General features: G+C 35.0%; 1 protein-coding gene across 1 annotated transcript; it reads left to right on the forward strand.

Annotated features, from left to right (window-relative positions):
* The first annotated feature begins 3,052 nt into the window (after positions 1-3,052).
* Positions 3,053-4,857, forward strand: LOC148767985 (uncharacterized). Its single transcript, XM_088822825.1, has 3 exons — positions 3,053-3,738; positions 3,842-4,067; positions 4,187-4,857. The coding sequence occupies exons 1-3, from the start codon at positions 3,646-3,648 to the stop codon at positions 4,279-4,281; spliced, it is 414 nt and encodes a 137-aa protein (XP_088678951.1). The 5' UTR covers positions 3,053-3,645; the 3' UTR covers positions 4,282-4,857.
* Positions 4,858-12,037: the final 7,180 nt, after the last annotated feature.

A 12,037-nucleotide genomic window follows, 5' to 3' on the forward strand; every position in this document is an offset into this window, starting at 1 on the left:
CACCGCCGTACGCGCCGACACGCCGCTCACGCGCCGCCGCTGCTGCTGCCACGCGCCGCCGCTGCTGCTGCCGTTCGTCGCCGCTCGTTGCTTGCTGGATCAGCTTGTTCCAGCCGTGAATTACAGCCCCGTGGATTGGTAATTAGCAGCTTGTACGTGACTCGTTCTAGGATTTCGATTCGTCGAAATCGCACGCTACAAGAGGTAATTAAATCGGAACTTTCGTAATTCGATTCGAACATGTTTGTATGATTATTAATTTGCGAGCATGAGTAATACGTGATTACATGTTTCGATTTTGTGAAATGAAGTTTAAGCATGTTTCGTAATTTTCGGTTTTACGTGTTTTTCAATTAAATCGATAATTACCATATGTATGGCGGAAGCGTTAAGGTACGTTGACTATGTGATTAGTTTATGCATGTAATCGAAACTAGTTCGATATAAAAATTTTAAATTCCGCTGCGTATACATGCACGATCCCCAACAAACACATCATATAGATAATTAAATTGTAAATTAGTAGAGACATACCTTTTGAGTCTTTGACGACTTTATAACTTTTACCAAGCATATCTCTTTGAACGACTAGGAGTTCGAAACTACGTTCCTCTTTTTTTATTGTGTATCCACAGACTTCCCCATTTGAGTATGGCTTTCTTGTAATGTAGTCACCATTGTTGGTCTAGACATAATTAAAACTTGAGTTATTTTAGCAACCCCTCATATGGAAATTATATATAACTAACCACCAAGCGAATTACACCATAATCTAAACCCCCTCTTTTTTGATAATAATTTGACATACCCCTGACCACTTTGAAGTACCTAAAATTCTCTTTTAAAATTAATTTTCACTACTAGAAAATCATGATTTAGCAACGGCGGTTAGCAATGAATGACAAATTCATAGCTGACATACGTAGTTAGTGACGAAATTAGAGACATAATGCTATTAAGGATTTGCTATTTTTAATTTGAATTATAATCTTAAGCATTTTTTATTGTTATTACTTTGTATTTTACTTCTATTTATTTGATTATTTTAATTAGTATTATTTGCACATATTTATTTAGTAATTATGATATGTCATTGATAATTAGAAGTAAGAAAATAAATTATATGTATAAAAACGAGGACAGAGTAACACGTTGACCTCCTCTATCCATTAGTAATACATTAAATAAATATGTACGTGTAACAATAACGCAATAACAGTAGATTTACTATATAATACTATTATATAAAATTATGGGTGAAGTATAATTTCAAGACAAAATGCCCAAACCCTAAACAAAGAGCGGAAGCAAAATCCCCACCCCACCACACTCCATCGCAAGCCCTAACTTCAACAGACGATTCTTTCGTTCATTGGATCGAAATCCTTCGCTCTTGCAAGTTTTGAGGTGTTTGTATAGAGTATTCGAAAGAGTTAATGAACCCAATTCGTAGATGTTGGTGGTAATACCTACACGCAAGTGCATGTATCGTACAAGTAATATAGTGGACAATTAAGTCCGGATGTTGATCTCACATAAAATATTTAATTATCTAATCCTAGGCGCTAAATTATAGCAATTATTATCAAGACCACCCTACATGGTCGAGAGATGATTAATACACTAAATTAACTAAACTAAATTAAGCAAATTAAAAAAGACACGAGCACAAAGCAATTTAAAACGAAGATTAAATCAGAGAAAGCAAGCCTAGGATTTTATTCTCCCCCTATGTGATTATTACTCCCCCTATGTGATTATTACTCCCCCAATTCCTTCAATTATATATGCAAGTAATTAACCCGGATTATTAACCTAAGATGCTAAATTAATCATAACCCGCTTCCGCGTGTATTACGATTCTAATACTCTAGATTCAATTACTGTATTCCTACGCAAATAATTCTAGAACACAACATTAAATACAAATCTCAATAATGGCTACCTAAGAGATTAACTATATTCCTATGTCAATACCACAAAGGCTCTTCTACCACACTAATTATTAACCCGATCTTCCGATTCATGCGATTAATAATAACATAAAACACATAAAGTGGACAATTTCTTGAACTTAATAAAACAAGTAGAAGAAATAATACGGAATTAAAACTTGCATAAAATCATAGAATGGGGTTCATAAATCCCACATAGGGTTCCAAATAAAATCCTAGAAATAATGACTTAGCTACTCGTGATTCTTATGATAAAGAAAATAAAATAAATAAATTAAATAGGAAAAACTATGCTTGAGTCTTTGTTGATCTTCGTTCCTCGCGATTTGTGGTGTATAATTTCGTGCTTATGGTGTAAAGACTTGTTGCTTTTATAGGCTTTTCTTGATAAGGAAGTAGTGAAAAACTTGTAGAAATCAATTTCCGCTACTTTCCCCCATCAGGATTTGTGCTTCGATTTTCGCCATATTGGAATCCGAATTTTGGAATGTTTCGTGAACAAGAATTTTAACCCTTGAAATTAGCTTTCCAATTCCGCTAAAATCAGCTGATTTGGAGTTCGTACGAGAGAGATATGCTCGAAATGGTGGACACTGCCAAAGTTGTGGCAAGATTCCTTCTTCCAATTTGATTTATTTCTTTATTTGCAACATTTTCCTTTCTTTTTGATCTTTTTTCCTTCACCAATTTGATTTATTTCTTTATTTGCAACTTTTTCCTTTCTTTTTGATATTTTTTCCTTCATGGACACCTAATTCTTGTTTTTCACCTATAAAACACAAAATCAATCAATTAAAGCACAAATATAATTAAATCTAAACAAAAGATACACGTAAAGTAAACATGTTGAGCGTAAAATCTACACTCAACAGTAGGCCCCGTTTGGTTACTATGATAAACCAAAATTAACTAAATAGTTGGACTTAATTTGATGTTTGATTAACCTTACTATTTTCCGGGTCGACCCGCAAAAATAGTTTTATCATGGCTAATATGGGCTTATGGGGGGATAACTAGTTGGGTCTCTTGAGGTCCAACTTAATAACCGAGCTCTGATAATAGCTACTAAAGACGGAATTGCCCTTCTCATTTTGGTCAGATCTCATACGCAATAATTTTTTCTCTCTCTCTTGCAGAATTCATCCCTTCTCAGCTATGTAATCATAAGTTATTGATTACTTATTATGGTTTATATCATACTCTTTAATCATATATGTTGCTGTAAAACTGATTGCACTTCTTCGTTTTCAGACTCGTTGCATATATATTCCAAGGGGGAACTTCTATTCTTTATATTAGTTCACCAAACTATTGTTCATCGTGAAATTCTAATTTGTTTATTTTTTTATGCCCGTCGAGAACACTTTAGGACCGAAGCTCAACCAAATATTAAAAAAAGGAAAAGATATAGTATGATTGGCAGAATACCTGATCGGGCAAAGAAATTGAACGAGCTAATGTATGAGTCAGATACTAGTGTTATGACTAATTTTAGGATGGATAGGAATACTTTATTGAGGTTGTCTTATCTATTACAAGATGCTAGCGGACTTTTTGATACAAAATATGTGATTGTCCATGAACAAGTAGCTATGTTTATGGCCGTATTGTCACACCATAAAAAAAAAGAATAATAGGTTTTGATTACGTACGTTCCGGGGAAACAGTTAGAAAATGTTTCAATAGCGTAATGAAGGCACTTATGAAAATTCACCCCCAACTTCTTTCAAGTCCGGCTCCAATAACAGAGGACTGCAATGTACCTAGATGGAGTTGTTTTCCGGTATGTCATCTATGATTAACTAATTATCACTTAATTTATATATGTATGGACTCTTTGTTGTTTGAATTCTTGGTGATTATGTTTTTATATGGACTTATCATAGGGTTGTATCGGAGCATTGGATGGGACATATGTTGAAATGCATGTTCGGCTATCTGATCAGCCACACTATAGATCTAGGAAGGGAACGGTAGCTACACACGTTATTGCAACATGTGATACAAATATGCTATTTACGTATGCCCTTACTGGTTGGGAGGGCTCTGCGGCAGATGGGAGAGTTTTGAAAGATGCAATTACCCGGCCAAATGGTTTGAAAGTTCCAGCAGGTATAAACTTATATATAAAAAAAATTGTACTTTTTCAAATGCTACTTGTGTTATGTGTTATATTTTATTCTGGATTTTGATTTTATATTTTCGTTTCTCATATATATTTCATTGTTTAGGGAATTATTACTTGTGGGATAATGGTTACACGAACGACGAATGCTTTCTCACTCCTGATAGAGGTGTGAGGTATCATTTGAAAAAAATGGGGTGATAGGAGAAGAAGTCCACAAAACTATCAAGAATATTTTAACATGAAGCGTTCATAGGCTCGCAATGTGATTGAACGCATCTTTGGAAATCTAAAATCACGTTGGGCAGTTTTAAGGAGTCCTGCATACTATCCCGTGAGAACAAAAAACCACATAATCATGGCATGTGTGATGCTGAACAACTTCATTCTTAGTAATATGGCTAACCCATTAGATAAAGAAGAAGATAGTGACAACGACAATGACAACAACAATGATGAGGATAACGATCGGAACTACATTGAAGTCGCTGAGCACTCACCAGCATGGACTGCATTCCGAGAAACAATGGCAAATGATATGTTTAATCAGTGGCGTCAAGCTCGTGGTTAATATTTTTAAAATTCAAAAGAAATTGAACAATATAGGTGTTGGAAGATTTTATTTTGTAACAAATTATAGTATATTTTTCTTTTTGAGTTTATTTGGCAAGGTTGAACTATATGTCTTTGTCGTCTATTTGGAAGATGAACTTGCTTGCAAGTTGTTGAAAATTGATTGTGATTTATTCGCTTTCAAAGTAATCTGACTTGTGGTTATTTGTCTCCAAGTTACAACTTGTGTTTACAACATGTGTTGCTCAAATTATTCCGTGACTTTGACCATAACAATAATATTTTTTTTTCTTTTGTGTAGTAGTATTCAGATATGGAAGCCTCTCAGAATAGCTTACAAAGCATGTGAGGAATGAAGAAGGAAAAGAATAGTCGCAGAGTTTGGACACGTGAACAAGAAGATGCGTTGATAATTGCCCTGAAGGAGTTAATAAATAATGGATGGAGGGCTGACGATGGATTTCGTGATGGTTACTTACAAGCGCTCGAGAGTGCTTTGGCTGCTAAGGTCCCTGGTTGTAATCTACTTTCTCACAAACACATTGTTTCAAAGCTCACTGTATGGAAAAGTATATATGGCCAATTGCAAAGGAATGACAAACACTAGTGGATTCGGATGGAAGCAAGAAAGTAATATGATTGTAGTCGAGGATGATGTATGGAAATCATACGCTAAGCTACACACTATCAATTATGTCACTGAATATGGTTTAATGACTTCATAGTTCCCTTATTTTATCATTTATAGACTACAATTTTCAATATGTATGTAAAATGTTTAGGTACATCCGGATGTGGAGAACATGAGGCACAAGACGTTTCCATTTTATGAATATTGGAAAGAAATCTTTGGTAGGGACAGAGCAGACGGACTTAATGACCAAGGTTTTGTTGATGTGTTGCAGGAACTTGTCGAAAAAAATGTAGTCGAGGCAAATTCTGAAAATGGAAAAGCTTCATATGTAGAAGCCGATGTTGAAGTACCAGATCCATATGTAAAATTGTTATCGGATGCATCAGATGATGCCGTTCCATTCACACAAGATGTTGAGCGTGGTAGCACAAAGAAAGACAAAAGATTAAAAAAGTCCATTCTTGGGAAAAAGCGAAAGTCGAGTGAATCTTCATCAAGTTTAATTGTCAACGTGATGGATCGTTTCTTGAAGGAGACCAATTCAGTAGTAGGAGATTTGATATCAAATTTCAATGTCGAACAAGATACGGCTTCAGAAAAGTCGAGAAAGGTAATTGATGCAGTCGGAATGATTGAAGCATTGGGAGATGAATCTTGTATCTTAATCATTCATAAAATTTCAGACAATCCGCATAACATGAACGTGTTCCTGAACATGACTGATCGTGATCGAGCCACTTTTGTTTAAATGATGATGAAGGGGAAGATTTTTCAAACGTGAGGAGGGACGTTGATCACACATCATTGCAGTTTCTGACTTTTTCATTTTAGGTGATCTTGCTTAATTGAAATCCAAACAATGACAAATGTTTGCATTATTTTGAATTTCTTGGATATTAGAATGGAATGTGTATCTTTTGACTTCACATTTTAGCTGATTTTCTTCATTGTTGAAATGAAATTCACACTATGCAAGATCATATTTTGTTATGAATATTATGAATTCAAACTATGGTAGGTGAAAAATGTATATTTTAGTATGAAATGTACGCATTAAGGGGGTATTTTCTTTCCTTTCGATATTTTAATTTTGATTTATATTTTATTTTATTTATTTTTATTTATTTATTATTTTGGTTTATTTTTCATTTTTTTAATTTTGATGTTTGTATTATTTTTATTTATAAATAAAAATATTAAGCACAATATAAGGGGACATGATGATCTCTGGAAGATATTTGATAGAAATGAGGATTTTTTAAGTGAGAGAAATATTTATTTTTATTTTTCTAATTGAAAATTTTAGAGACGGTTTTTTGGCTATCTATAGCATGAAAGGGAAATTTGGTATTTTTCAAGTAATTGAGGGTGTTATAAGGTTAACCAAAGAAATCCGTTTTTTGTAACAATCACCATATAAAATAATTAGACCCACTAATTTATAATGGATATAATTTTATCTAGGATAATCTTATCTTGGCAACCAAACGAGGCCTTAATATCTTTTCTTTTTTCGATCCATTTGCAAGAAATATGTATGATCTATCGAGAGTGATCCAATCGAAAAATTGACGATTTCTGCTGCAAATCCGTTATCTCAAGGTAAATTTCAATCCATTTTCTCAATCTTTCTACAAAGTTCTCTCTCCAGTATATTTGAGTTATCTTGTCATAGCGTTAGCACTAGAAACATTACCCCTTTGAATCTTTGTTTATCTTGAACTTCTAATGCTTAAAACCCACAACTCTTTCTTGCAGGGATCTGGTTAATTTTAAGATTCTTTAGTTTGCTTATCGGATTTGCTTTGAATTTATTTCTTTCACTCGTGGGAGCATCTAATAAATTCTTTAAATTATTTGCTTTTGGTAAATTCATGAAATGTATTGGCAAAAGTTATTTGAATTTTCGTTCGATTATCTTTTACTTATTATAGATGGTTAGGTATTGTAGCTATTTTCTCTGCGTGTAGATTATTTCCAGTGTTGTTCAGAGGTGCAAAATTCTATGAACTTGACTTCGATGGATCCTCTTAAAATCTGATTAGATATGTATAAAGTAATTTGTTTGTGATGGCTCATGGATTTTATCCGTTAGAGGTAAATTTACAAACATAATCTGATGGATGGGCATAAGAACTCGAATTTTTCTCCATTTATGAGGATAGCTTGAAAATGCCAGTTGGAAACAAAGTTCAGGGAGTCAGTCCTTTGCTCTTTCGATTTCTCATCATCTCTTATCCCTTTTTTGTTTTCTTTTATGCCTGCAAATATAATATCAAGGCATTCTGCTATTCTTACTATTAATATAATTATCCACAATAATGACATTTCAGGAAACTAAACGAGTTGCCAATAGAGAAGAGGGAAGAGCATAAGAGCTTGGAAATTTAACTTTTCAATATAGTACGTGAACTGTAAAAATTCGGAGCAAGATTTTGAGGAGCTTGAACTAAAGGTAAATGAATAGACACCATACATATTTTGTCTGTATGGTGTTAGAGACAAATTTGAATAGACATTGATAATTTTTCCTTTTCCTTTCTATTTATTTTACATCCATGTTTTAGCTTAGATGGCAGCCATTTAGATTGGATAGCAGGGTCTTAAAATATTAGGTGGATGGTTTATGATCTTGGCTTATATTGCTTTTAAGAATTTCCTTAAACAACAGGGCTAGAAGTGCTATCAATTAGAAATTATTTCTATAGTAATGAAATTGAAATCAGGCTTCATTCACTACTCCTTTGTCAATTTTGTTGTCTTACCTCTTTGACAGTTGTTTATCATGATGACGTTGTGAATCACAATTGCTACATTTAAAGGTAAGCGTTTTACCTTACTATTTATTAGGATTAAAGTTGTCTTTTTAGCTTAAAGTCAATATTTTGATTTGATTTACTACTCAGCTCGAAATTTCATTTTCTTATGTCCTTGAAAACTGTTTTTTGTTGCTACATTTGAAGGTAAAGGTTGAATCGGGTATGAAATACTAACTTTCTTACACGATATTTTTTAATTAGGATCCATGTTACCTTCTTAGCTTAACGTCAATTTTTAACTACTCACATTTATCTTGTCTTGTACTATTTTTGTGTACTATGCAACTAGTATTTAGGATATCATCTACGTGATGCAAGTCAACCATAAGCATCTGTCGGTTGGAGAGAGGGAAGAGACAGCCTCATAGAATAGGATTGATGTATTCTAAATTTTGACAGTGTTGCAAGCTTGCTTTCCAAAGATTATTGAAACATTTTGTAATACAAATTTGTAATACTGTACGCTGACGTTTTATAAATAATTTGTTTTTCTTGGTATACAGTATATATTCTACATATTAATAGGTATAAAAATAAAAATAATACTTTTTTTTAATTGTTAAAATATTTTTGCAACGGATTTAAATACGATTCAATTCCTATCAAAATAGTGACGAATTTGGCGATGGCTAATTTAGTTCCTACATTAGGGACGGATTTGGCAACGGGTCATTCTATTGCTACAGCAGCGACGAATCATGCGACGGCTTATTTTATCACTAAAATGTAGCGACGGATTTGTGCATGTCATTGCTAAATTTTAGCGACGACGTTGGAGATGAACATTATCTGTTGCTAACTCTTGATTAGCGACGGATTTGTACTTCTTAGCAACGAACATGTCCGTTGCAAAACGGCAATTTCCTAGTAGTGTTTAAACTCTAGCCAACTCCTATTCGTCTCTCTCTCTCTCTCTCTCTTCCTCTCTCCACTCTCGGATCCAAATCCTGTTAGAGTAAGTGACCAACAAGCCAACTTGTGGCTGTGGTCTTTCTTTTTTTCTTGTAATAAAACAATCATTTTTCGTTCATAATAATAAAATATTTCATTTGGCATTCTATATCTCTTATCCCATGCAAGTAGCATAGATATAGTCCTAACGAGTTACTCTATTACTGTGAGTTGATCAAGTAGAATCATGAGATAACTCAGCAATGTAATGTAACTGTTAAACCTTGTTCCTAGTCGATGGGTTACGCCAATAATGAGGATACCGGCCTTTCCCTTTTGAGACTAGCACTTAGTGTATGTGTACTGCGTCTCATCAGTCCTCGGTGTTGTGACATCGGCATACTTGAGTGGGTGCTCATACTAAATGAGTTCACTGAACTCCCTCGCCTTAGAAATCTATAAGTGGTTCTCATTCATCGAGTAATAGGTTTCTAAGATATAGTTGTACACCATTAGTCCTTAAGACCCAGACATCACCGTGACTTCACTAGAGGACCGATTGTATCGTGACCTGTCCCTGAGTCCCACAGCGGACCACTCCAAGGGCCAACGTTCGTGTAATCCGAAATCTAGTGTGAAGTCTGTGCATTGTAGTAGGGGATTCGAGCGCTTGAGTAGTCATGGATGTCCTGTGTGTTCTGACGGTTTATAATCCAAGGAATCTCTAGCCAGATTTGATAGTGGGGTGATTAGGGAAATGTGTTTCCCTAAGTCACACACGAACGGATTTATAATACCTAGAACGTTCGCACGGTTATTGAAATTTATAAGAGGTCTCGGTGAACCAATGCCTCTAGTTCAATCAGGACATGTGTTGCGAAGGGATCCTACTGTACGCTAACTATATCATAAGGTTCTTGCAGGCACTTCACTTGTATCTAGGGAATCATGATGCGTAGTTGCTAGATGCCAATCTTGATTCGTTCGGCACCGATTTGATCGTCGATTAAGTAAAATGAGTTTTACTCTAATCGGGACTCTTGGGAGGAGTTCGTATAAGAACAATGTGTTGTTCGAATCACAAAGAGTTTTGAGCCCAGGGCTAGCATACACCTGGACCATTGAGGGTCACACTTCTCGTGTAATACGGATCCTTGATAACAATGAGCATAGGTTAATATGTTAATCTTTGCAAAGTTGGAGGTCAATATGATTGAGTCCAAGATTCGTGATTGTGGATTACGAGTCGGAATAAACGTAGAGAAAGAGACATGCGGAATTTAGTGACCTTTCTAAATTGGGAAGTTTCCCGATTTAACAGGTCCACTGAAGTGGAAGTTTCCACTTTTGGAAATTGGAAATTTCGAAGAGGCACTCGTATCGACGAGGACTTTAAGCTCGTCACAAATATAATTTTGTTATAATTTTGTGAACGATCGTTTGCTAGAAACGAGGCCGACGAGGGAATGGGCTTAATGCATCAGTGGGTCAATCCCAATGACTTAAGCCCACAAGTGTTGAGAACCCTAGTATAAATAGACCTCAAACAAGAGTTTGAGTTCAGATTTTTTTACTCCCACAACCCTAGCCGTCCAGCCCTAGCAGCCCAAGCCTCTCGGCCGCCGCTGCCCCGCCGCACCGGCGCCGTTCGCCGCCGAAAACCGCCGGTTTTCTCTTTTTTTTCTCTCGTATTTCCCTTGTTATCTAACACCTTTGTATCTAGTGCTACAGTAGGGGGAGATCGGTTTATTCGAGGTGAAACCTGATTGGAGAGGAGCTGCAGCCCCGAAGACATCGCTGCACCGCCCCACGCGCCGCTGTATTGCCCACGCCCCGCCGCTGCTAATTCGCACGCGCCGCCGTCGCCTCACCGTCGGACCAGCTGCTGTTTGGTGGTATTCCTGCAGCCCCTAGGAGTGGTATAACGCAGCTTGTACGGGTTTGAGTTCGGATTACGATTCGTCGAAATCTCACGCTACAAGAGGTAATTAAATCAGAACTTTCGTAAATTTGATTCGAACTTGTTTGTGTGAATTTTAATTTACGAGCATGAGTAATATGTGATTACGTGTTTCGATTTTTGCAATATGATGAACAAGCATGTTTTATATTTTTTCGGTTTTACATGTTTTAATAAAATCAAAAATTACCATGTATATGGCGGAAGCGTTAAGGTACGTTGACTATGTGATTAGTTCATGCATGTAATCGAAACTAGTTCGATCTAAAATTTTTAATTCCGCTGCGTATACATGCACGATCACCAACATTGGTATCAGAGCCACGGGTTAATCGTTTATTTGTCAACGTGTTTATCGCTTTCGAAAGCATGCTTCGATTTGTTGAATTGTTGAATTTTTGGTGTTATCAAATTGGTTGGTTTAATTTTAATTGAATATTTTGAATATTTTTAGAAGATATAAATTTTTTTAATTTGAAAAATTCGGATTTTTCCTGCATTTTTAATGCTGATTTTTTTCTGCTGTTTTTATCGGCCTTCAGCTGACCGAACCGGTCCGGTCTGACCGGTCCGGTCAGCACACAAAAAAAGAAAAAAAAAATTATTGATTTTCTGATATTAATATTAAAATTAATTGATTTTTAATTTTTGAAATTATTTATCAATTAAACCCAATTAGATAATTGATCCATTAATTTAATTTGAATTCAAAGAATTGTGTTGGATTAATTATTTAATTTAATCGTTAAATTAGTTTAATTAATGGAACACAAATTAAATGGCAAATAATTAATGGACTGCATTCTTATTCGATTGATTTATGAATGAAGGGAGTCCGTTAATTATATTTGCAATTAATCGTATTAATTAATTAATTCATGAGATGAATGATTGTAATTAAGTACGATGATGATCATATGTCTCTCTTAGGATCAATATGCGTTTCCACATACCTAGAGAACATAGTTGTATGAATCACAAACGATCATAACCTAATACTTCCGATGAGCTAATAAGATTTAATAAATAAAATCCCTCATTCTTAATTAAGAATAATTATCAAGCTATAAAGAAAAACCA

This window comes from Erythranthe guttata, chromosome 9 (genome assembly GCF_056151865.1).
Source record: "Erythranthe guttata isolate IM_541 chromosome 9, IM_541, whole genome shotgun sequence".
Classification (NCBI taxonomy): Eukaryota; Viridiplantae; Streptophyta; class Magnoliopsida; order Lamiales; family Phrymaceae; genus Erythranthe; species Erythranthe guttata.